The sequence below is a fragment of the Aquarana catesbeiana genome, linkage group LG05, assembly GCF_042186555.1.
Source record: "Aquarana catesbeiana isolate 2022-GZ linkage group LG05, ASM4218655v1, whole genome shotgun sequence".
In the NCBI taxonomy this organism is placed as follows: Eukaryota; Metazoa; Chordata; class Amphibia; order Anura; family Ranidae; genus Aquarana; species Aquarana catesbeiana.
The window spans coordinates 105,757,497-105,781,503 of record NC_133328.1 but is presented as its reverse complement, the minus strand read 5'-3'; the positions used below and the strand labels follow the sequence as shown (position 1 = coordinate 105,781,503).

General features: G+C 42.7%; 1 protein-coding gene across 1 annotated transcript in view; it reads right to left on the bottom strand.

The window, feature by feature from the left end:
* The window catches only part of RAPGEF5 (Rap guanine nucleotide exchange factor 5), a 505,907-nt gene that overhangs the window by 230,735 nt on the left and 251,165 nt on the right, over window positions 1–24,007 (bottom strand). The window contains exon 7 of the mRNA XM_073630037.1: window positions 13,070–13,118. Coding sequence (XP_073486138.1) covers window positions 13,070–13,118 — 49 coding nt within the window. The remainder of the gene's footprint in view (window positions 1–13,069; window positions 13,119–24,007) is intronic.

The following is a 24,007-nucleotide window of genomic DNA, read 5'->3' as shown; positions in this document are numbered from 1 at the left end:
GAATCTTGCAGAAAGTCCAGAGATAAGAAAAGCACAGTGACTGCTCCCACCACAGGAACACAACAAAAGTGATTTTCCCATATTGACAATGTTATTATTTGATAGAAGGATTCAGATATTTTCCTTCACCACAGCCACAGACATTTGAAGGGAGGTAATTTGTCAGATGGGCTTTTCACTTCAAATTCATGCCAAATCACACTACCCAATTTACAAAATGGTGCTATTCTTTGAGAAAACTATAAGTGCCATCTTCAAAGAACAAATCAAATACATACTTGGTATGGAGAAATTGATTGTTCTCATCAGGTGCAACATAACAATGAAATAAATGTTCTGCAGTGAGCAGTGTTTCTCCCCATCACTGTACACACTATCTGTCTTCACTTTCTGAACGACCATAGCACATATTGCCAAGAAGAAAGCTGGCAAGAGGTGACTGAGTATAATGCCTTAAGTTTACTGTGGCAATACAATTAGTGCATATACACATTTACAGCAAAGCTGTGCGACAATCTCCCTATCAGGCTTGAACAGCCAAATATGAATACTTCTGAGATATAAAGTAAAGCTGCCAATACAAGGCTAGATTTTGCTTGTTCAGTCTGCAGGCTAAATGTGAAAGAATCACTAGCTTCCTCCATCCACGTTAAAGTGGAGTTGAACTCGTTTTTCGGTTTATTAAAAGTCAGCAGCTACAAAAAGTGTAGCTGCTGACTTTTATTAAACACACTCCCACCTGTCCCACGGTCCAGTGATGCGGCCGCCCGAAGCCTCGGTACTCTCCCTGTCTCCCCCCGGCATCACTAGTGTGGCCACCTGGCTGTGACAGCTTGCGGCTTCACAGCCGGGTGCGCACTGAGCATGCCTGAGTCACGCTGCGCGTTCTGAATGGCCGAGCAATATTCTGGGACCTGTAACATATCCCAGAAGATTGCAGGGAGGGAGAGGGAGAGGAGGAGTCGCCTAGGCGGAGCGTGTAGAAGTGGGAGCTGGGTACCTGTCAAAACTAGGTACCCCCCCAAATGTGGCATGTCAGGGGGTCAGGAGTCCTTAAAGCGGAAGTTCCACTTTTGGGTGGAACTCCACTTCAAACAATGTGGATGGATCAATCTGCTGGCTCTATTGTATTCAAGCAACTGCAGCAACTTCAACTATCTGAATACCTAACTAGTGACTGTATCTCTTGGGATGCAGTCACTGTTCAGCTGACTATTTTCCATTCAGCTCCTTTAATTTTTTAGCAAAGTTTTGTCGAGCTGGGTGATACCAACAGGGCCAAATTTGAGCTGAATATGGCTAGCTTAAAGGCTTGGTTCACTTTTTTATCCTAAATATCAGCTTTCGTATGTACCAATATACCATTATTGTAACTCTGTTGCAGAAAAGAAAGAGCTATCTCCAGGGCTTTTTTTTCTCAGAGAATAGGTGCAGGAACTCAAACCTGGGAGGGAGGGGTGAAGGAGTAGTGATGTGGTCTGCATCATCAAGTGGGTGCTGCCTAATTTTACAGTGGATGTTAAAGGGAGATTGTTAAACCAATGATCTCTGTATGCTATTCTGTATGTATGCTATGCTGTCCCTCCCTACCAAGTAAAAATCCTCCCTAGTCAAAACTTTACAACTTTCCCCCATAAAAAAGCAACACCCATCACTTACCTCTGCACCTTCTATCCACTGCTCACCTCATCCCCGTGCCCAAAGCTCACCTCTGCACATCACCATCTAAACCTCACCTCTGTAACCCTCTCCAAAGCTCACCTTTGTATCTCTGTCCAAAGCTCACCTCTGCACCCTAAAATTCAAAGCTCACCCCTGTAGCCTGCCCACAGCTCACCTCTGTGCACCTGTCCAAAGCTAGCCTCTCTACTCTTCTCCAAAGCTCACCTTTGTACCCTGCCCAGAGTTCACCCCTGTAGCCTACCCACAGCTCACCTCTGTACCCTTTTCCAAAGCTCACCTCTGTACCCTGCCCACAGCTCACCTCTGTACCCTTCTCCAAAGCTCACCTCTGTACCCCTGTCCAAAGCTATCCTCTGTACTCCACTCAAAAGCTCACCTCTGTACCCTGCCCACAGCTTACCTCTGTACCCCTGTACCCTGCCTGCAGCTCACCCTTGTACCTGCCAGTAGCTCACCCCTGTACCCTGGCTACAGCTCACCCCTGTACCCTGTCAGCAGCTCACTCCTGTACCCTGCCAGCAGGTCACCCCTGTACTCTGCCAGAGGTTTATCCCTGTACCCTGTCTACAGCTCACACCTGTACCTTGCCAGCAGCTCACACCTGTACCTTGCCAGCAGCTCACACCTGTACCTTGCCAGCAGCTCACCCCTGTACCCTGCCAGCAGCTCACCCCTGTACCCTTCCAGCAGCTCACCCCTGTACCCTGCCAGCATCTCACCCCTGTACCCTGCAAGAAGTTTAAGAGTGTACCCTGTCTACAGCTCACCCCTGTACCCTGCCAGAAGTTTACCCCTGTACCCTGCCTACAGCTCAGCTTTGTACCCTATATACTTCTCACACCTGTACTCTGCATACTGCTCACCTCCACATCCCACCATCTAAAGCTCACCTCTGTACCCCTCTCCAAAGCTCATTTCCGTATCTCTGTCCAAAGCTCACCTCTCCACCCCAAAATTCAAAGCTCAACCCTCCCTGTACCCCTGCCCAAAGCTCACCCCTCTAGCCTTCTCCAAAGCTCACATCTGTACCCTGCCCACAGCTCACCTTTGCCCCTGTCCAAGGCTAGCCTCTGTACTCTTCTCCAAAGCTCACCTCTGTACCCTGCCCACAGTTCAGCCCAGCTCACCTCTGTACCCCTGCCAGCAGTTTACCCCTGTACCCTGCATACAGCTCACCCCTGTACCCTGTATACAGCTCACCCCTGTACCCTGCATACAGCTCACCCCTGTACCCTGCATACAGGGTGTGCAGCAGTGTGATCACTTAATAGACTATGTGGAGCAAAGCTGTAGTATTGAAAAGTGCGTCCCTGGCAGTCTGTAAAGCTCACCGTACAATCTGATTGTACAATCTTCTTGAGATCTACCATCAACTATGTAGTGTCAGGGCCTGCTTGATTGGATACAGACTGATTGGATAGATAGGTGTGTCCTCCTATTATATTGTTTTGGTAAATCTAAAGGAGAGTGCACAAAAATTGTACAATCAAATTGTATAGTGTATAACCACCTTAATACATCTAAAATGAACTTGTCGCACTTTCGGTGCCATTAATTAACAGCACCTCAAACATGAAAGCAAACATTAATTTTACCTCGTGTAAAAATGTGCATCAAACGTAGCAAAATATGCAGTAAAACCTTGCAAATCGCAACACACCAAAATGCCCCATGAGCTACTTTGATGCGTTTGTTGCACCATAGGGCAGCCCGTTGAAATCAACAGGCTGCCCTATACGTGTCAAGGGAAAAATATGCCAAAAAACGTGTGCTCCCATTATACTATAAGTGAATGGGGCCTGAAAGTGAAATTGATGTGTTTACACAAGAGCAATGACAGCTAAGTGTCTCCACCCACTCCCTCCTATGTACTTGTAGAGTAAGAAGGAAAGTGGGTAGAAATAAAAAAAAGGGGTTGTACAGTAATAAGGGAGGTGTGGTTCAGAGAGGTAAAACACAACCTATTTTGTGAGGCACTAAGGCAGTGCATAATATGAAGTTTCTTGGATGGTGACACGATGCTACAGAAAGTCAAAGCTTAGAAATAATTTTTTTGAAATTTTGAACAGATTGAAGGCTGCGATGGACTAAGTAAGTGACTCTCCCATCCCACCAGGGAGTCTGGTACTGAAGTGGGCAATTCGGCTGACTTACCATAGAGATGACTGAGGACTGGAACGTCCCTGATCATCTCTATTGTCTAAGAAATCGGAAGTGACAAGTATTTTGCCACTTCGGGTTTCACCAGGATATAAACAAGCCATTAGTGGCTTGTGAATGCATCTGATCAAACTGATTTTGGTTTGATCAGATGCTTTTAAGAGCAGAGGAGAGATCTGGGGTCTCAGAAGTCTCAGTAAAGAGGACCTCTTAAAGCCCATACTTTCACAAGGGATGTTGTCCATCCCTTGTGTTAGCAATAAAAGTGATTAAAAAAATTGAAAGATAGTGTAAAAATTGTTTTTAAATAAAATTTAAAAAATGTAAAGTGTTGTGTTAAAAAAAAAAAACTCTGCGCAAATGCCGTGTGACATAAAAAGTTGCAAGACCCAACCTTTTTATTCTCTAGGGTCTTTGCTAAAAATTATTATGTTTGGGGGTTCCATGTATTTTCTAGCAAAAAAATTATGATTTTTACATGTAGGAGAGAAATGTCAGAATTGGTCCAGTAGGGAAGTAGTTAAATAGGATCAATTTGGTAAGTTGCAACTGATTTTCTATTAACCTCTGCTTCAAAAACAAAAGAAAAACAGCAAACCCAGCATGGCTGATTATTCAATGGCAGATACAGACTGCAGGGGTCACTGAAAAGAAAAATCATCTCTCCTAACCATATGCTGTCTGGCCAGTGTCCGCCAGGTCTTCCAGACTTACTACCACTACCTGATATACCCTGGATATTACTTCTGATACATGGTATCATTATACTGCAGCACCATTTAATGAGATTATATGAAACCATTTAAATAGAATAATCCTGAGCAAAGTCTGGCTGAGGCATCCTGCTACTGCTGATCATCCTTCCCTTTCATAATGGCAACTCTGATTTGTCCTCCTGTCCTCTTTCAGCAACATATGATAGTATGTCATTGTCCATTATTGCCATTGCTGACCCATAGGAAGTAATAGTTGGCATTGAGCAGCTGATATTCTTGTTAACAGGTAGACTGTTAGAGAAATACATTGTTTATATCTCAACAATCTCTTTATTTAGAGCCAGTTATAGGTTTTTGATCCATAATCACAAATTTAACTACAAATTTAACTACAGCACAGTCATTGATAGAACAGAACAATTTCTAAACTCATATACCTCTTGTAATGCATTAGAAACAACAGAACACAGTGTAGCAAAGTTGTTTTTTTCCTTTTGGTGCTGGGCTAAGATGCTCCTCATATGGTGTCACTGGGTTGCATATAAATGAAGAGAAGGAGAAACAATGATCTTATTCTTAATCAGTGTTTTTTTACTCAACAATGGCAAACTAAGAAGAACAATGGTCAGTTTTCCATTATCATTCATTCTTTCAGATCTCTATACAAATGTACATGTGTGATAAATTGGCAACAGTACACTTAAAATCCTGACAAATGAACCATTGTGAATATAGGAGATACATTATATGAAGCCTCACTGCTTGTTGTCTGATCTGTGCTGATGCACACCACATTCTGCATATACAGCATGGAAAAACTGCTCTACTGCAGAAAGGCAATGTGGAAATAGATATGTAAGAAAAAAGCCCTTATTCGTCTACTCTTTGTTTTGCTATTAAAACATCACAGAATAAATTAGTAGGTGTGACTGCAGAGTGGGCTCCAGAATCAGATATACACTATATTACCAAAAGTATTGGGACACCTGCCTTTACATGCACGTTAACTTTAATAGCATCCCAGTCTTAGTCCATGGGGTTCAATATTGAGTTGGTCCACCCTTTGCAGCTATAACAGCTTCACCTCTTCTGGGAAGGCTGTCCACAAGCTTTAGGAGTGTGTCTATGGGAATGTTTGACCATTCTTCCAGAAGCGTATTTGTGTGGTCAGGTGCTGATGTGGACCAGAAGGCCTGGCTCGCAGTCCCTGATGTAATTCATCCCAAAAGGTTTTCTATCGAATTTAGTTCAGTACTTTGTGCCGGCCAGTCAAGTTACTCCACCCCAAACTCGCTCATCCATGTCTTTATGGACTTTGCTTTGTGCACTGGTCCAAATCATTTGCTGGAGGGGGGGTTCAGTGTGGGGTTGTCTTTCAGGGGTTGGGTTTAGCCCCTTAGTTCCAGTGAAGGGAACTCTTAAGGCATCGACATACCAAGACATTTTGAACAATTTGCTTCCAACTTTGTGGGAACAGTTTGGGGGTGGCCCCTTCCTGTTTTCAACATGACTGCAAACCAGTTCACAAAGCAAGGTCCATAAAAGACATGGATGAGCGAGTTTGGGGTGGAGAAACTTGACTGGCTTGCACAGAGTCCTGACCTCAACCCGATAGAACACCTTGGGAATGAATTAGAGCAGAGACTGCAAGCCAGGCTTTCTCATCCACATTAGTGCCTAACCTCACGCGCTTCTGGAAGAATGGTGAAACATTCCCATAGACACACTTCTAAACCTAGTGGACAGCCTCCCCAGAAGAGTTGAAGCTGTTATGGCTGCAAAGGGTGGGCCAATGCAAGATTGAACCCTACGAACGAAGTCTGGGATGACTTTAAAGTTCATATGTGTGTAAAGGCAACCGTCCCAATACTTTTGGTAATATAGTGTAGGTTACTGCTAAGTAATGTGTAACACTTTCAGGTGTGTATTACATTTCAGGTGTACTTGGTACCAAGCTACAATGTTTCAGTCTGCTCGCTGCCATCAGGAGACTAAGAAAACTTTTGACATTTTGACATCATCTCAGCCTAAGCATCGCAGCCTCAGCCTAAAGCCGGGCACACATGGGCCAAATATCGGGAGAAATCGGCTGGTTAAAAAAAAGAAAGGCCGACATTAGGTCTGTGTGTATGGCAGTCTGTCTGAAAGAAGCCGGACGTTTGGCCAATGGGAGAGAGCACTAATCGAAGTGTTCTGGCGGGGGGGCCGCCCCCCTGTCAGAACACAACAGCTTAGTGGGGGAGATTGCTGTACTAACGTCGGATTGTTAGTACAGCGTCTCCGACCGGAGATGACAGTTTTTTCGTGCGACCCGCTGGGTTGTATGAAATTAAAACTTGTTGTGTGCACCCAGCTTTAGGGCCCTTTCACACTGGGGCGGCGTCGGCAAAGCGTCACTATTGTAAGTGGCGCTTTACCGTCGGTATTCGGCCGCTAGCGGGGCGGTTTTACCCCCCGCTAGCGGCCGGGAAAGGGTTAAAAACCACCGGAAAGCGCCTCTGCAGAGGCGCTTTGCCAGCGGTATAGCCGCGCTGTCCCACTGATTTCAATGGGCAGGAGCGGTGAAGGAGCGGTATATACTCCGCTCCTTCACCGCTCCGAAGATGCTGCTAGCAGGACTTTTTTCCCGTCCTGCTAGCGCACTTTGTTCCCACAAATAGAGCTTTCTTTTGGTGGTATTTGATCACCTTTGCGATTTTTATTTTTTGCGCAACAAATAAAAAAAGACCGAAAATTTTGCAAAAAAACACGTTTTTATTTGTTTCTGTTAAATTTTATTGTAAATAAGTACGTTTTCTGACCGCCCTGTCGGGCACTGATAAGGCAGCACCGATGAGTTGGCACTGATGGGCATTGATAGGTGGCACTGATGGGTACTGATGGGTGGTACTGATGCGTACTTATGGGTGGCACTGATAGGTGGCATGGATGGGCACTGATGGACACTGATGGGTGGCACTGATGACACTGATGGGTGGCATTGCTGGGCATCCCTGTTCTGCAATGTAAATATGATGTGCCAGTCAGTGCCCATTTGTGGGCACTGATTGGCATATTTTGGGAATTTTTTTACATGTGGATGGCCATGGGGGATGTACCTGGCCATCCACATGCTGGGTGCTTCCCTGGTGGTCTAGTGTGGGCATCTGAGGGGGGGGGCCTGCGCTGATAAACAATCAGCGCATACCCCCCCTGTCAGGAGAGCAGCCGATCGGCTCTCCTCTACTCATGTCTGTCAGACGCGAGTGAGGAAAAGCCGATCAATGGCTCTTCCTATTTACATCGTGATCAGCCATGATTGGACACGGCTGATCACGTGGTAAAGAGCCTCCGCCGGAGGCTCTTTACCGAGATCGGTGTAGAGGTGTGTCAGACTGACACAACGCACCACTGATTGCCGCGATGCACGTCCCCACGGGCGCGCGCCGGCATGTTGCCTGCTGGACGTCATATGATGCCCAGTCAGGATAACTGAACCACCGCCCGGCCGTCAATCTGCTATAGGCCGGGTGGGAAGTGGTTAAGCATAGAATGCACTGAGATAAAAAAAACCTACTGCCTTTACAACCACTTGAAGTCATTTGTCTGGAAATTAGCAACTGTTTTCAATGATCAATAGTAGGGATTTTCTGAAACCTTATACTGTTGCTGTGTATTATGACAGGTAAGTATTCAGGTATTGTACAATCACGGGCACATCAAGAGCTACTTTAAGGCAATTTATTAGTCACAAAATATAAGTGGCCAAACATTTGCTCACGCAGGCTTGTAAATAAACCTAAAGGTCCCCTTTAAGTGCATTTATGCTGAACAATGTGTAAATGTAACACTTTCAAATATATATTACCTCTCACAAATATCATAGTATTCATCCTGACAAAGTCTTCATTTGCTTTTTTCTCCAGGAGGATGGTATAATCTTTGATTACGCAATACATAGGGTCAGCACCTACGTTAAGCGCCTTTAACAGTGCAAAATGCGTCAGTAATCATCTGGACCTGTGTCTATGATTGATGTATGGATTAAGTTTTATTCAATAAAGGCATTATTTTTGAGTGCTGCTGTCCTTTTTCCATTTTCTGCCATTTGACTTTGTTGAGCCGGCACCCTTCATCTTCTACTACTAGGATGGTGTGAACACAAGCGATACCACCTGGAGCGGTAATTACCTTGATTTACGTTCTGGAGATGCTGACTCAAAAATGTCACAATCATGCAAATCCTGGTGTCTGCAGTTTTTGGCTGCTGTTTATGCTCTGTTTACACTAGTGTGATTTCAGACGCGATTTGAGTCACACAGAATCGCCCCATGCACATCAATGCAGCTCAGCACAGCGAGATTTTTGAAAAGGTTCTTGTACTACTATGGTGCAATTCAGCATGATTTTGGCCCCATAGAATATACAAACCTTTCAAAGTTGCATTCAAATTTCACTACAAAATCACACAGAAATTTGGATCAAAATCTGATCAAATCTCACTGCAATGCTGGCAAAATGCAGCATGTGTGGCAAAGGCACCAAAAGGTGATAAAAAACCTTCAGTGTGCAGCTCTCTTCTCTGCCTCCCCTAATACTTACCTAAGCCTGATCTCAATTCATCAATGTTCATGAGAGCCAAGGCTTTCCCTGGTCTCTCCCTCCTCATTAGCTGAGATGCTGTTGTCAGTCACAGTCAGTGAGAAGGGAGCAGGGCACAGGGCTGAGCCACACTCTCTGTGTCTTATGGACACACAGAGCAGGGCTCAGGAGCAAGCAAGCATGAGTGCACCCATAGCAAGGTACTCGACAGGAAGGAGGGGCCCAGAGCACTGGTGGGGACCTGAGAAGAGGACTGGGGCTGCTCTGTGAAAATCCACTGCACAGAGCAGATAAGTGTAACATGTTCGTTATTTAAAAAAAAAATGCCTTTACAAACACTTTAAACTTATGAGAAAGACAGAATAGCTTTTTCGCACAGTAAAAATATGTTCTTGGTTTCTGTTTTTGATGATTGCAACCTCTTACATTAAAGTGATTGTAAAGGCTCGTTTTTTTGTTTTTTTTTAAATAACAAACATGTCATACTTACCTCCACTGTGCAGCTCGTTTTGCACAGAGTGGCCCTGGTCTTCTTCTGGGGTCCCTCGGCGGCTCCTCCTCACTTCAGATAACCCCCTAGGAGAAGCGCTCTCCCGGGAGGGTTACCTTGCGGGCGCGCTCCCGAGTCCAGCATTTGACATCCATAGACACGAATGCCAGACTCGGCCTTGCCCCTGTCATGATTGGATTTGATAGACAGCAGCGGGAGCCAATGGCTGTGCTGCTATCAATCTATCCAATCAAGAGCCGGGACCCCGTTCAGAGAGGAACAGCGTGTCTCTCGGCGTGGGAATTACGGGGCTCAGGTAAGTAAAACTGGGGGGGGGCGGGTAGCTGGGGGGGGGTCCAGAAGTTTTTTTCACCTTAATAATGCATAGGATGTATTAAGGTGAAAAAACATTAGGGTTTACAACCCCTTTAACCTCTCCATCCATAAAACTGGCTCATTCATGGGCTCCACAGATCAACAAAGGGTCAGTGCAAGGGTACCTAGAAAACAATTGTTTTCTATGAGTCCAGTTTATACTATAATACTGCACTGAAGTGCTCTTTGTGTTTAGGTAGGTTCATACCATAGTGTGTCACAATACTCTCTAGTGCAAAGAGTTAAAATAAGTGTAATTTTTTTGTAAAAAAAAAAAAAAAGCAGTAAACCAAGAGATGCACATGTATAAAAATAGACAAAAGGAGGCCAAATGCATTATCAGCGCTGCCAAAGCACAGAATGATGAGAAAATCGCTAGCTCTATTAAAAAAGAAGATTTAATTAAAGGGTTCATGGCTAAGGTATGTCTTTTTGTTGATTACACAAAAGGTGACACAAAGATTTGTCAAAGCAGTGGAAACTGAAGTTCAGTGTTTCTAAATGTAAAATAATGCACCTAGGGAAGAAAACAGAGTACAATATTGGGGGCAATATTGTCCAGCACTACAGAGGAAAAAGATTTAGGTACTTATTTCAGATGACTGCAAAATGAGCAAACAGTGTGGCCAGACAGTGGGAAAAGCTAAACGGATTCTAGGAGGCATCACTAGAGGGATCACCAGCAGAAAAAAGCAGGTTCTGATTCCCCTATAGACCTTTAGTTAGACCTCATTTAGAATACGGTGTCCAGTTCTTGAGACCTCACTTACAAAAAGATATTGATAAGATAGCTAAGTCCAGATACAGGTAACAAAAATGGCGAAAGGTCTGGGAAAATAAACATATCAGGAGAGACTTCAGGAACCTAATATGTACAGTCTGAAGGAAAGAAGGGAAAGGGGAGACATGACTGAAATTTTCAAATACATCAAGGGGATGGAAAGGGTTCAGGAGGACAGTATTTTCAATATGAAGCTAAGATCAAGAACACAAGGACTTAGAAAGTATTATTTTATTGAAAGAGTAGTTGATGCTTGGAATAGAGTTCCAGCAGAGGCAGTGAGTCAGTCAACAGCAAATGGATTCAAACTTGCGTGGGATAAACAGATCTTAACTTAGTCACAAAAGTAAAAAAAAAAAAAAAAAGAACAAAAAAAAAAATGTACAGTATAAAATTTAAAAAAAAATGGGCAGACCACTTGGTCTTCGTTCTGCCATCACTCTTCTATGTTCATCATACCACCCCTACACAACACACACCAGTGGAAACATCTTTTAGCATACGGCCTGTGATTATACCGTTACAACAAAAAAAGGAAAAAAAAAAAAAAAACTTAACCACTAAGGGTGCTTCCACACTGATGTGGTGCAGTTTTCCCATACAGCATGTGCAGCACAGTGTACCCACTGGTTTTGCGCAGGTTACCTGCTCTTTGCCATTGGGGGGTGTTTACAATCAGAAGGTTGAGTCGCGTTGTTACAGCTATCCCCCCAGCTGTATAGGAGGTATACACATCCCACAACCGCAATGCTTTGTACTGTGGTGTAGCAAAAATGAAGCTGTTTCAGCACGGTGGTGCAGGCTTTTAGGGGTAAAAACAAATGGTGAGGAGGTGTTTTTTGCCTTCTCACCACCTGTAACTCCTAAAAGCCTGCACCCATTATGCCATTGAGGTACTTGAATGGGTCGCTTTCAGTACTGCTTGGCAAACATGATAGGGGGAATCATTTTTGTCACGCCACAATCCAAAGCATTACACCCACAGCATGCTAAAGGGCTAGTACAGGTATAAACAAGCCCAATGGGTTTAAAGGGTAACTCCACTTTCGTGGGGGAATAAAAATTGCAAAGGAAAAATAATATAGCACATATAATTGCGACACTATTGTCATTGAATGTTATTTAAAATGACATTTCCTTTTCAACCAGCCACTGTAATTTTCTGAGAATGCACTGCAATATGGCTACCTGGAGTTGTTCTGTAAACAGAGTGTGTACTGGCCACCCCCCAGAAACATCATTTTCTGCTTGTGTGATTGGCTCACCAATTTTCCTAGAAGTCTGCCTAAGTCAGATTTCAGGCATCCCCTGCAACAAAAATTTCATTTTTTGGAGAGATACTTTCAATAGGAGCACATCCTAATGGGATACTGGCACAGCAGATTTCCTCATTAGTGCCCTGCAGCTGCACACCTGACAGTTAATTATGAAACCACTCCCATTTGACCCACTCAGAGGCACAGACAAACACACATGGATTTCTTCAGAATAACAAAAGGTAGGAATCTACAACAAAGGTTGTTATAATCCTTACAATGTACATAGATCACCCTCAAAGGAATGTTTTTTTTCTTAACAAACGTGGAGTTATGCTTTAAGGCCCAACTGAAGTCACAGAAGTAGATACAAATTCAAATTGTATTAAAAGCCTCTATTTTTAGTGTAGCCTAATTCTCCTATTACTTCCGTTTTGCAGGGTGTTTAAATATGGCTGTACAGTACAAAAAGCAGCACAGTTAAAAATAGTCAATTCAGTAATCAGCGTAACAGAACTGGGGTGACACTCCCCTCTCTTTTTCTGCAATACAAGTCTGTGTGAGGAAGCTTAAATAGTGTGGCTGTTACTCAGCTATGCCAGCATAGACCATTGCAGTGTGTGGGCAGGAGGTAGCTCTGCTTAAAAAACATTTTTGCAGGCAAAAAAAATCAGTCACAAACTATAACATGCAGAACAGAATGTTAAAGATATTTAAAGGTATGGGGCTTCATTTGGGCTTCACAAATACTATAGGGAAAGATATATGTGCTACACTTTTTAAATCAGAGCTTAACTTTGAGCCCAAGACAAGTACACTGTGTCTGTGACAGGTCCACTTTAAATTTGAGGGAACTACTATTACTGGATGAATAATCACAGGACATGTCCTATAGATAAATACTGTGCAGGCAGACTTCTGAGATTACAAGATTTCCACCACGAGATCCATAGCATTAGTGCTGTATATAAGTCAGATGTGCAAATACTGCTTGAGTGAAATCTCCCAAAAGTTCATGAGCACTCACCAGATTTTCTTGCTTTCAAGGCAATAACAGCTGCAAGTTCCCGCTGCACCTAATACACCACAAAGAAAAAAAAAAAAAAAAGGTTAATTTCTGAGAGGTACTTATGCATAAAATTGTGCCTATTCACATATAACTAATTTCTCTACTCTGTCTTACTTGATTATATCTGAGTTGACATTTTATAATATGCAGATCTCAGAATAATTAAATATAAATATGTATGTATTTATATAATTAAATATAAATATGTATAAATAGTATGTAAAACAGATGTTAAAGATGTAAAAACAACACAATTCACCACAGCCTATTTAATATTCACTTACAGCCTAGAAAATATCACTTATCAGGATTCCAAAATACCTGCTTTAAGGAAATATATAGTTTTGTACCCGCATTTCTTTTTGTATTCATTGTGGTCAGGACCAATGAGTAAATGTTTAAAACATTTTTGTATTTTTTCGTTTTATAATTGAAAATTTATATTTTGCATTTCTTATTTTTAGGTAGCAGATTGAGCATGTTTTTTAGGCCATACTAACCTTATTTTTTTTTTTTTAAATGTTGTTTACCAAACTCAACAGCTCAAGCTGAGTTTTACAAACATAGGTAAACGAATCAGAAGATGGCTCCTCCCTCTCTGTCTGTTCAATGACTTCCATCTGAAGGTTGAATCAGCCACAATTTGAAAGTAAACAGCTTCTGCTATTGTCAGAGCTTCTGCTGTGTCACCAAAGATATGGATGCACTGCATGGATATACAGATGCACATCTCTTTTTTTTTAAAGGGTGGACAGAGATGGGCAAAATAAATCATAGTGGTGGTAGGACCTGCCATGAAATGTTAGTGGTCTAATTCATGCAAGCATAGTACTTTCTTCTTCAATATATATATATATATATATATTGAAGAAGAAAGTACTATGCTTGCATGAATTAGACCACTAACATTTCATGGCAGGTCCTACCACCACTATGATTTATTTTGCCCATCTCTGTCCACCCTTTAGAAAAAAAGAGATGTGCATCTGTATATCCATGCAGTGCATTATATATAAAGTGTGAAGAACGAAGCCAGCTTGCAAAATCTCCTTTACAATAAGTGTCTCTGACCACGGCAAAAAAATATGAAAATGAAATTTATTTCTAAATATCACTACTGAGTTTTGTTAAGTTCTTTTAGCTTATCACAAATTCCCCACTCCAGCAGCAAAAAAAAAAAAAACAAGTGGGACCCCACCCCTGCCCCACAAAGGTTAAATGGCTTTTAAATCTGGTAGGTTGAAAAAAAGCTGTAATACTTACCATATCCCTTCACTCCGTTTCTAAAAATCACTACTGAGTTTTGTTAAGCTCTTTCAGCTTATCACAAATTCCCCACACCAGCAGCAAAAAAAAAAAAAGTAGGACCCCGCCCCACAAATGTTAAATGGCTGTTAAGTCTGGTAGGTTGAAAAAGAAGCTGTAATACTTACCATATTCCCCCCAGAGCTGTGAGCTGTGAACACTGCTCTTTGCCTGTACACTGAATTTTATTAAAAATAAGCCTCACATACTCTGAATTTACTATTATATTGTAACACTAACTACCAGAAGTCAGGAAATGTTTTGTTGTTTTGTTTTTTCAAAGGTAATCCGTAAACTGCTGCATTTCCAGGCTTTCATTCTTCAGGATGGACTGCCTTTAAAGGTCTCCTTCAGTAATCTCTTTTTAAAATAAAGGCCCTAAACCTGTTGTCCAGCAATCATCCACCCCACTGGTTCTCACTGTGACCACCAACCTGCTGAAACTGTACTGCGTGCTGGTCTCCGACTGGTCTTGTTGTCGCCCTACTCGTCAACTTTATTATCTCACTTGCACTGTAATCAGTGAAGGACCATCAGTGTCTATATCTGCAAGATGGGATGTAGGTTCTGCTAAAGTACCAGTCCTCATTCAAAGCCTGAAGAACAGAAGATTAGCTGTCACAGCACTCTGGATTAAGGTATTACTGGGTGCTAAGGGTAGGTGTAAGGGTGTCGGAAATGTTGATTTTATTTTATTTTTTTTAACTATGGCCAGAGTTGTTCTACTTTGAAATCAAAGGAAGGAGTATGCACAGCTCCTTTGTCAGACGAAGGAGCTGGGCATGTTCTGAAACCTGTTACCGCCCACCACCTTCACCTAATGTCACATCGCCTGCGTGCGTTCCAGCTTGGTTCCAGAACCCAGGCTGCCTCATTGCATATTCACCTACTCGCCAATCCACGTCACCAGGGACTCTGACAGCTGCAGGATGGCTCTCTCTCTCCCCCAGACAGATGAGGATTACAGTGATTCCCATGAGGACAAATTATTATATGCTTATGACCTCTTACTATCTTGTGTTTTTAATCCCATTGTGACTGTAATAAATCTTTTAACCACTGCACTTAGAGGCACCTTTCTCTTTCCTTTATGACCCTCCAGAGCTGCTTCTTCTCTACAAAGTGCTGCCTTCAGTGCCATCTCTCCACTGCTACTAAGGAGCACACTCATCTCTCCCTCATTAAAATCATCAAATGTGTATTCCATATACAATCACTTGGGTTTCTGTTTACGTTAGCAACTTGTGGTAACCTACACATCAAGCCTCTGACTGGGAGAAGAAATGTTAGCATTCTGATCCAATGAATGTTCCTATGCTTTGCACAAGAAAAAAGAGCACAGGGCAACAGTGCATTTTGGAGGCGTGGCCTTCTTTATCAAGCCACTTGATAAAGTAGGCCACTCAGAAATGCGTTGTCCTGGCATCTATGATGTGTGTTTTCTCTTGTTGGCCTATCCCGGGCTCTTGATTACAAAGCCCGGCGCTGGCTGGACCGGGTGCATGTGCAGTAGCAGCAGCACGCTGAGGACCAGCTTTAGTGGTTTCCGGGGAATTTGGCTGTTAGCTAGCCTCATCGGAGGTGTTCACTACCCGGACCGTAAAGTGGCCATCGGGGAGGGACGGCACTTATGATATGCCTTACATTTAAGGAACCATGTGGGTGCATTGGTTAAGTGTTTTAGCCACTTTTTATAAACTGGATTACACTAGAGTGGGTTGCTTCTTTTTGTGTGTTTTTAAAAAAGGACATGTACAAGGGTTGGACAAAAATATGGAAACACTACATGATTTGCAGGTGTAAAAGTGATGACATGTTTTGCGTTAAAAGCGGAAGTGATGTAACAATTTTTTGCTTCCCCTCTGTGATGAGACATCTAGCTAACAGGTGGGAAGCCTCACTTTCATCATTCGCTGCTAGTACGGAGTCATGTCAGAGCTCATTGAGTTTTAAAGAGAGCAAACTGTTGGTGCCACTGTGACTGAAGTTGCCAATTTATTTGCGGTATCGCAAGATACAGTATCAAAGGTTATGATGGCATATACAGTTTCTGGGAAAAAGTTGTCTTATAAGCATAAGCACAGTCGACATGGTCAATTGACCAAAACAGAGAAAAGGACGTTGCGCAGAATTGTGACCCGGATATTTTTTTTTGTGACCCAAGACTTATGCCGCATACACACGAGCGGACTTTCCGGCATACTTGGTCCGGCGGTGTGTAGGCTCCGGCGGACTTTTCCAGCGGACTTTTTCCCAAAAGTCCGCCGGACCTAGATTTGAAACATGTTTTAAATTTTTCCGTTAGACTCAGTTTCTGACGGAAAGTCCGCTCATCTGTGTGCTGGTCCGACAGAAAGCCCGCTCTTCTGTATGCTGGTCCAACGGACCAGATACGACGCAAGGGCAGGGTATTGCATTTTGCGCTCGCTGCAATAGGAAAAACAAATGACCTTGTAAGCACCTTGTCCCCATGTTGAGGACAAGGGCCTCTTCCCGACAACCCTGGCCGTTGGTTGTCGGGGTCTGTGGGCGGGGGGCTTATCGGAATCCAGGAGCCCCCTATAATAAGAGGGCCCTCAGATCCCGGCCCCCCACCCTATGTGAATGAGTATGGGGTACATGGTACCCCTACCCATTCACCTAGGGAAAAAGTGTCAATAATAAAACACACTACACAGGTTTTTAAAAATAATTTATTAAACAGCTCCGGGGGGGGTCTTCCTCCGGCTTCGGGGGTCTTCTTCCGGCTTTGGGGGTCCCTCCGGTTCCTCTTCTCCCGGCGTCCGGTTGGTTCTTCTCCGCTCTCTCCGGCCTCTTCTCCCGGTGTTCCAGTTCTTCGGCTGGCTCCTCCGCTGCCTTCAGGCCGCTCTTTTGCCAGCGGAGGTCCGGACTTCTGGGCTTCTTGTCTTCTTCCCTCTTCTCTTCTCCAGATGTTGACACGACGCTCTCTCCGCCTGGACTGCTCTCTGAGCGCTCCGTTCTCCGGAGAGAGCGGAGAAGAACCAACCGGACGCCGGGAGAAGAGGAACCGGAGGGACCCCCGAAGCCGGAGGAAGACCCCCCCAGAGCTGTTTAATAAATTATTTTAAAAAACCTGTGTAGTGTGTTTTATTATTGACACTTTTTCCCTAGGTGAATGGGTAGGGGTACCATGTACACCATACTCATTCACATAGGGTGGGGGGCCGGGATCTGGGGGCCCTCTTATTATAGGGGGCTCCCGGATTCCGATAAGCCCCCGGCCCGCAGACCCCAACAACCAATGGCCAGGGTTGTCAGAAAGAGGCCCTTGTCCTCATCAACATGGGGACAAGGTGCTTTGGGGTGGGGGGGCCCCGCAGGGCGCCCCCTCCCCCAAAGCACCCACCCCCCATGTTGAGGGCATGCGGCCTGGTACGGTTCGGGGGGGCGCTCGCTCGTCCCCACCCCCTTTCCTGACCGGCCGGGCTGTGTGCTCAGATCGGGGTCTGGTATGGATTTTAGGGGGGACCCCACGCCGTTTTTTCGGACTTGCACTTGAAAGACGGGCGGACCTAGCCCGCCGGAAAGTCGGGTCGTGTGGGGGAAAGTCCGTCTGTTTTTAAGTCCGGCGCATCCGGCGGACAAAGTCCGTCGGAAAGTCTGCCGGACCAAGTATGCCAGAAAGTCCGATCGTGTGTACGCGGCATTATGTTTGTCAATTCCCAGGAGAATTCCATGTTTTTCATATTTGTTTCCATAATTTTGTCCAACCCCTGTATGTAAAGTACTTATCCACCTAAGAACCCAAAAACATCATTTTTGTTTGGAGTTCTCCTTTAACTGATGTGACATGCCTACTTCTAGCTTGTATGAGGTAAAGCTCACTTTTTGGGATAACTTTGTTTTACAAGGGACCAATTTGTGAGCAAACTGTATCTGCCAATGTCACTATGAGAAGTGTCACAAAACAGTTTGCAGAGGGTCCCATGCAGGAAACTGTACCGACAGTTGTTTCCTCTAGCACCATTTACAGAACTGATAGACAGGACAATGAAAGGAAGTTTTTAATTGTCTTTGCTGAACAGTAAACGTCATTTAAGTCACACGCTTTTCATAGGGATGTGACTTTCACAACATACCATCCTGTTGGAACATCCAGAAAATATTTCCCTGGCTTACATAGTGTACTGTAAAGTGGAAGTTTTTACCTCTCCCAATGAAAAAAGTCAAAAGCATTGATAGATTATATATATGCGGTGCCATAAAAAAGTATTCACAGCCCCTGAAATTTTCCAAATTTTTTTCATGTTACAACCAAAAATGTAAATGTTTTTATTGGGCTTTTATGTGAAAGACCAACACAAAGTGGCACATAATTGTGAAGTGGAAGGAAAATGATAAATGGTTTTCAAATTTTTTTTTTACAAATAAATATGTGAAAAGTGTGGCGTGCATTTATATTCAGCCCCCCTGAGTCAATACTTTGTATAACCACCTTTCGCTTCAATTACAGCTGCGAGTCTTTTTGGGTATGTCTCTACAAACTTTGCACATCTAGAGAGTGAAATTTGTGCCCATTATTCTTTGCAAAATAGCTTAAGCTCTGTCAGATTGGATGGAGAGCATCTGTGAACAGCAATTTTCAAGTCTTGCTACAGATTCGCAATTGGATTTAGGTCTGGAATTTGACTGAGCCATTCTAACACATGAATATGCTTTGATCTAAACCAATCCATTGTAGCTCTGGCCGTATGTTTAGGGTCACTGTCCTTCTGGAAGTTGAACCTCCGCCCCAGTCTCAGTCTGTTGCAGACAGGTTTTCTTCTAAGATTGCCCTGTATTTGGCTCCATCCATCTTCCCATCAACTCTGACCAGCTTCCCTATCCCTGCTGACGAAGAGCATCCCCACAACATGATGCTGCCACCACCATGTTTCACGGTGGGGATTCATGGTGATGTGCAGTGTTAGTTCTCTGCCACACATAGCATCTGCAAACTGGACTTCTTATGGCTTTCTTTCAACAATGGCTTTCTTCTTGCCACTCTTCCATAAAGGCCAGATTTGTGGCGTATACGACTAATAGTTGTCCTGTGGACAGATTCTCCCACCTGAGCTGTGGATCTCTGTAGTTCCTCCTCAGTTATCATGCGCCTCTTGGCTGCTTCTCTGATTAATTCTCTTCTTGCCCAGGCCTGTCAGTTTAGGTGAATGGCCATGTCTTGGTAAGTTTGCAGTTGTGTCATACTCTTTCCATTTTAAGATGAGTGCTCCATGAGATGTTCAAAGCATGGGATATTTGTTTTATAACCTAACTCCGCATTAAACGTCTCTACAATTTTATCCCTCACCTGTCTGGTGTGTTCCTTGGCCTTCATCATGCTGTTTGTTCACTAAAGTTCTCTAAAAAACCTCTAAGGGCTTCACAGAACAGCTGTATTTATACTGAGATTAAACTACACACAAGTGGACTCTATTTACTAATTAGGTGACTTCTGAAGCCAATTGGTTCCACTAGATTTTAGTTAGGGGTATCAGAATAAAGGGGGCTGAATACAAATGCACTCCACACTTTTCAGATATTTATATGTAAAAAAAAATGCAAACCATTTATACAATCCCAAATAAATACATTTACAGTTTTTGGTTGTAACATGACAACATGTGGAAAATGTCAAGGGGTATGAATACTTTTTTAAGGCACTGTGTATATCTATCTATCTATCAACACATACACAGTTGTGCTCATAAGTTTACACATCCTGGAATTTATGATTTCTTGGCCATTTTTCAGTGTATGAATGATAACACAAAAACATTTCTTTCACTCATGGTTAGTGTTTAGCTGAAGCCATTTATTATCAATCAACTGTGTTTACTCTTTTAAAATCATAATGGCAACAGAAACTACCCAAATTACCCTGATCAAAAGTTTACATACCCTGATAACATGCACACAAGTTGATACAAAGGGGTTTGAATGGCTATTAAAGGTAACCATCTTCACCTGTGATCTGTTTGCTTGTAATTAGTGTGTGTGTATAAAAGGTCAATGCGTTTCTGGACTCCTGACAAACCCCTGCATCTCTCATCCAGTGCTGCACTGACGTTTCTGGATTCTGAGTCATGGGGAAAGCAAAAGAATTGTCAAAGGATCTGTGGGAAAAGGTAGTTGAATTGTATAAAACAGGAAAGGTATATAAAAACATATCCAATGAATTGCGAATGCCAATCAGCAGTGTTCAAACGAATTAAGAAGTGGAAAATGAGGGGTTTTGTTAAAATCAAACCATGGTCAGGTAGACCAACAAGAATTTCAGCCACAACTGGCAGGAAAATTGTTCGGGATGCAAAGAAAAACCCACAAATAACTTCTGGTGAAATACAGGACTCTCTGAAAACGTGGTGTGGCTGTTTCAAGATGCACAATAAGGAGGCACTTGAAGAAAGATGGGCTGCATGGTTGAGTCGCCACAAGAAAGCCATTAATACACAAATGCCACAAAGTATCCCGCTTACAATATGCCAAACAGCACAGAGACAAACCTCAAACCTTCTGGCACAAAGTCATTTGGAGTGATGAGACCAAAATTGAGCTTTTTGGCCACAACCATAAACACTACATTTGGAGAGGAGTCAAAAAAACCTATGATGAAAGGTACAGAGTTGGATCGCGGATGTTTTGGGGATGTGTGAGCTACAAAGGCACAGAAAATACTGGAGGAACATTTCTTTTTATCAGCCAGGAAGCTGCGCATGGGACGTACTTGGACATTCCAACATGACAATGATCCAAAACACAAGGCCAAGTCGACCTGTCATTGGCTACAGCAGAATAAAGTAAAGATTCTGGAGTGGTTATGTCAGCCTCCTGACCTCAATATCATTGAGCCACTCTGGGGAGATCTCAAATGTGCAGTTCATGCAAGACAGCCCAAGAATTTACAGGAACTGGAAGCTTTTTGCCAAGAGGAATAGGCAGCTTTACCATCTGAGAAGATAAAGAGCCTCATCCACAAATACCACAAAAGACTTCAAGCTGTCATTGATGTTTAAGGGGGCAATAAACAGTATTAAAGGGGTTGTAAACCAACATGGTTTTCACCTTAATGCATTCTATGCATTAAGGTGAAAAACCTTCTATAGTGCTGGAGCCACCCAGCCCCCCGTTTTACTTACCTGAATGCTGTCTTTCTCCAGCCGGGAACGAGCACACCAGATCTAGCTGGTGTCTCGTGTCCTGATTGGATAGATTGATAGCAGCGCAGCCATTGGCTCCTGCTGTTGTCAATCAAATCCAATGACGCGGGCTCTGGGGGGCGGGTCAGAGTCCTGTTTTCTGCGTGAATACATGCAAAAGCAGGACTCGGGAGCGTACCCACATGGGTGTCCACCAAGGAGAGCGTTTCTCCAACGTGGACACCCAATGCGGGCAGGAGCTACCAGCGCCACCAGGGGACCCCAGAAGATGAGGATTGGGTGCCACACTGTGCAAAACTAACTGCACAGTCTAGGTAAGTATGACATGTTTGTTATTTAAAAAGAAAAACGAGGGTTTACAACCCCTTTAAGAACTGGGGTATGTAAACTTTTGATCAGGGTCATTTGGGCAGTTTCTGTTGCCATTATGATTTAAAAAGAGTAAACACAGTTGACTGATAATAAATGGCTTCAGCCAAGCACTAACCACAAGTGAAAGAAAAGTTTTTGTGTTATCATTCATATTCTCTGAAAAATGGCCAAGAAATCATAAACTCTGCTAGGGTATGTAAACTTATGAGCACAACTGTAAATATATATATATATATATATATATATATATATATACATACACACACACACACATATATATATATATATATATATATATATATATATATATATATATATATATATTTATTTATTCTATCCTTGGTGTTTCTATAATGACATATACTTGGATACTTAAAAACTTTAATCCGATCCACTTTTCATGTACATAGGTTTATTGAAAAGTTTGCTACTTTTCTCCTGAGGATTTTGTGACCTGCACTGTGTTAGACTATTCATGATTATCAGTTACAATCAGGTTAAAAAAAAATGAAACATAACTTTTGGGTTGAGAGGGACTTTAAGGCTGCGTTCACACTATTGCGAAATCCAATGCATCCAATTCGCATAGCAGGAGATTGTGACCGGCTCTCTATGGAGCCGGTTCACACATCTCCGTAGCGGCTCTGGTGTGAATTGCACAGGAGTCCTGTGCATCTTTTGGTCTGTTTCAGGTCCCAATTCAGCCAAAAATTCAGGCTGAATTCGGACCTGAAGTGGTTAATGGTTGGAGACGCACCGGACTCCTGCTGTGAGCTGCTGCATTCTGAACCAAGCCTAAATCAGACCTTTTACAGCATTATATTTTACTTGATTGATTTATTTCTTCATTTCCCTCTAACTCTTCCTCTCATTGCCTTTGTCGATCCCATATTGCTCTCCCTCTCATCTCTTTAGGCTTTCATATAAAAATACAATCTGAAAGGATGGTCAGTGTTGAGTGTGGCAACAAATCACATTCTCTGCTTAATTTCATAACCTGCATTGAAACAGAGCCCAGGTTAGAAATAAACAGGAGAACCTGACTATTTGCTATAGGGTAGTTCAGGTACACAAAAGCTTGTTTAATTGTTTGTCTTTCCCATCCATTTTCTCCACATAATAATTTATTCCTTTTCCCATTTTTTTCCCTGTCCCGCTTTTTTTCTGTCTTTCGTTCTATAAAATTGTGAACTCATGATTTCTACATATGACATACATTAACATACTCATTTTTTGTCTGGCTAGCAGACTTTTTTGTCACTATCTCAATGAACCAGCAGCACAATGGTGCCTAAATCCGAGATCCTAATTTAATTAATTTAAATATTATGAACATCACACTTTTTAAAGGGAAATAATCTGCTCTGCATATCCCGAGAGAAGTGCACCATCAATGGTGCATTAATCATTCCTGACACTGGCTTTTAAGAGGCTAGAATACTTATTTGCAGTCTTTGTGCAAACTGTAAATTAATAAATTAGGCCACACCAGCTTGTTCCCATGGAGCCGTTAATCATTACTTTTATTCAATAAGGATATTAAAAACAGTCTGTCAGCAATATATATGATACTGAAAATGAAGATTACCTATAGTGCTGCATACTGCTTAGAAAATAAACATCTTGGCAAAGCATTAGAAGTGCGAGGTCTCTGGACAAGCTCAAGTGTTACTTATTAACAATAACCATGCAAAACGAACTAAATGTAAGCCTAGCTTGGTTAGGATTCATTACAAGAATGATTTATGTGCTTCTCATACAATTATTCTAATGGTTTCACATAGTTACACTTCAATTGCATACATTATGTTTGTCCCTGAAGGAGCTTTTGATTTTGTTAAAGAAAATGAATGAAATGTAGCAAGTTACAGTATTTTAAATTATGATGAAAACAAACAAAAATTGATTCTGCCTTTACTCATCTTAAAAAGTGTTACATGGCCGAATTTAGTAACTCACTGCTATGCTACTAGAATGGCTAGTGATTGATCACCAATCAGCTGGAACAAATGCCTCTCTTATGTGTGAAATCAAAGAAAACAGATAAATACACCAATAA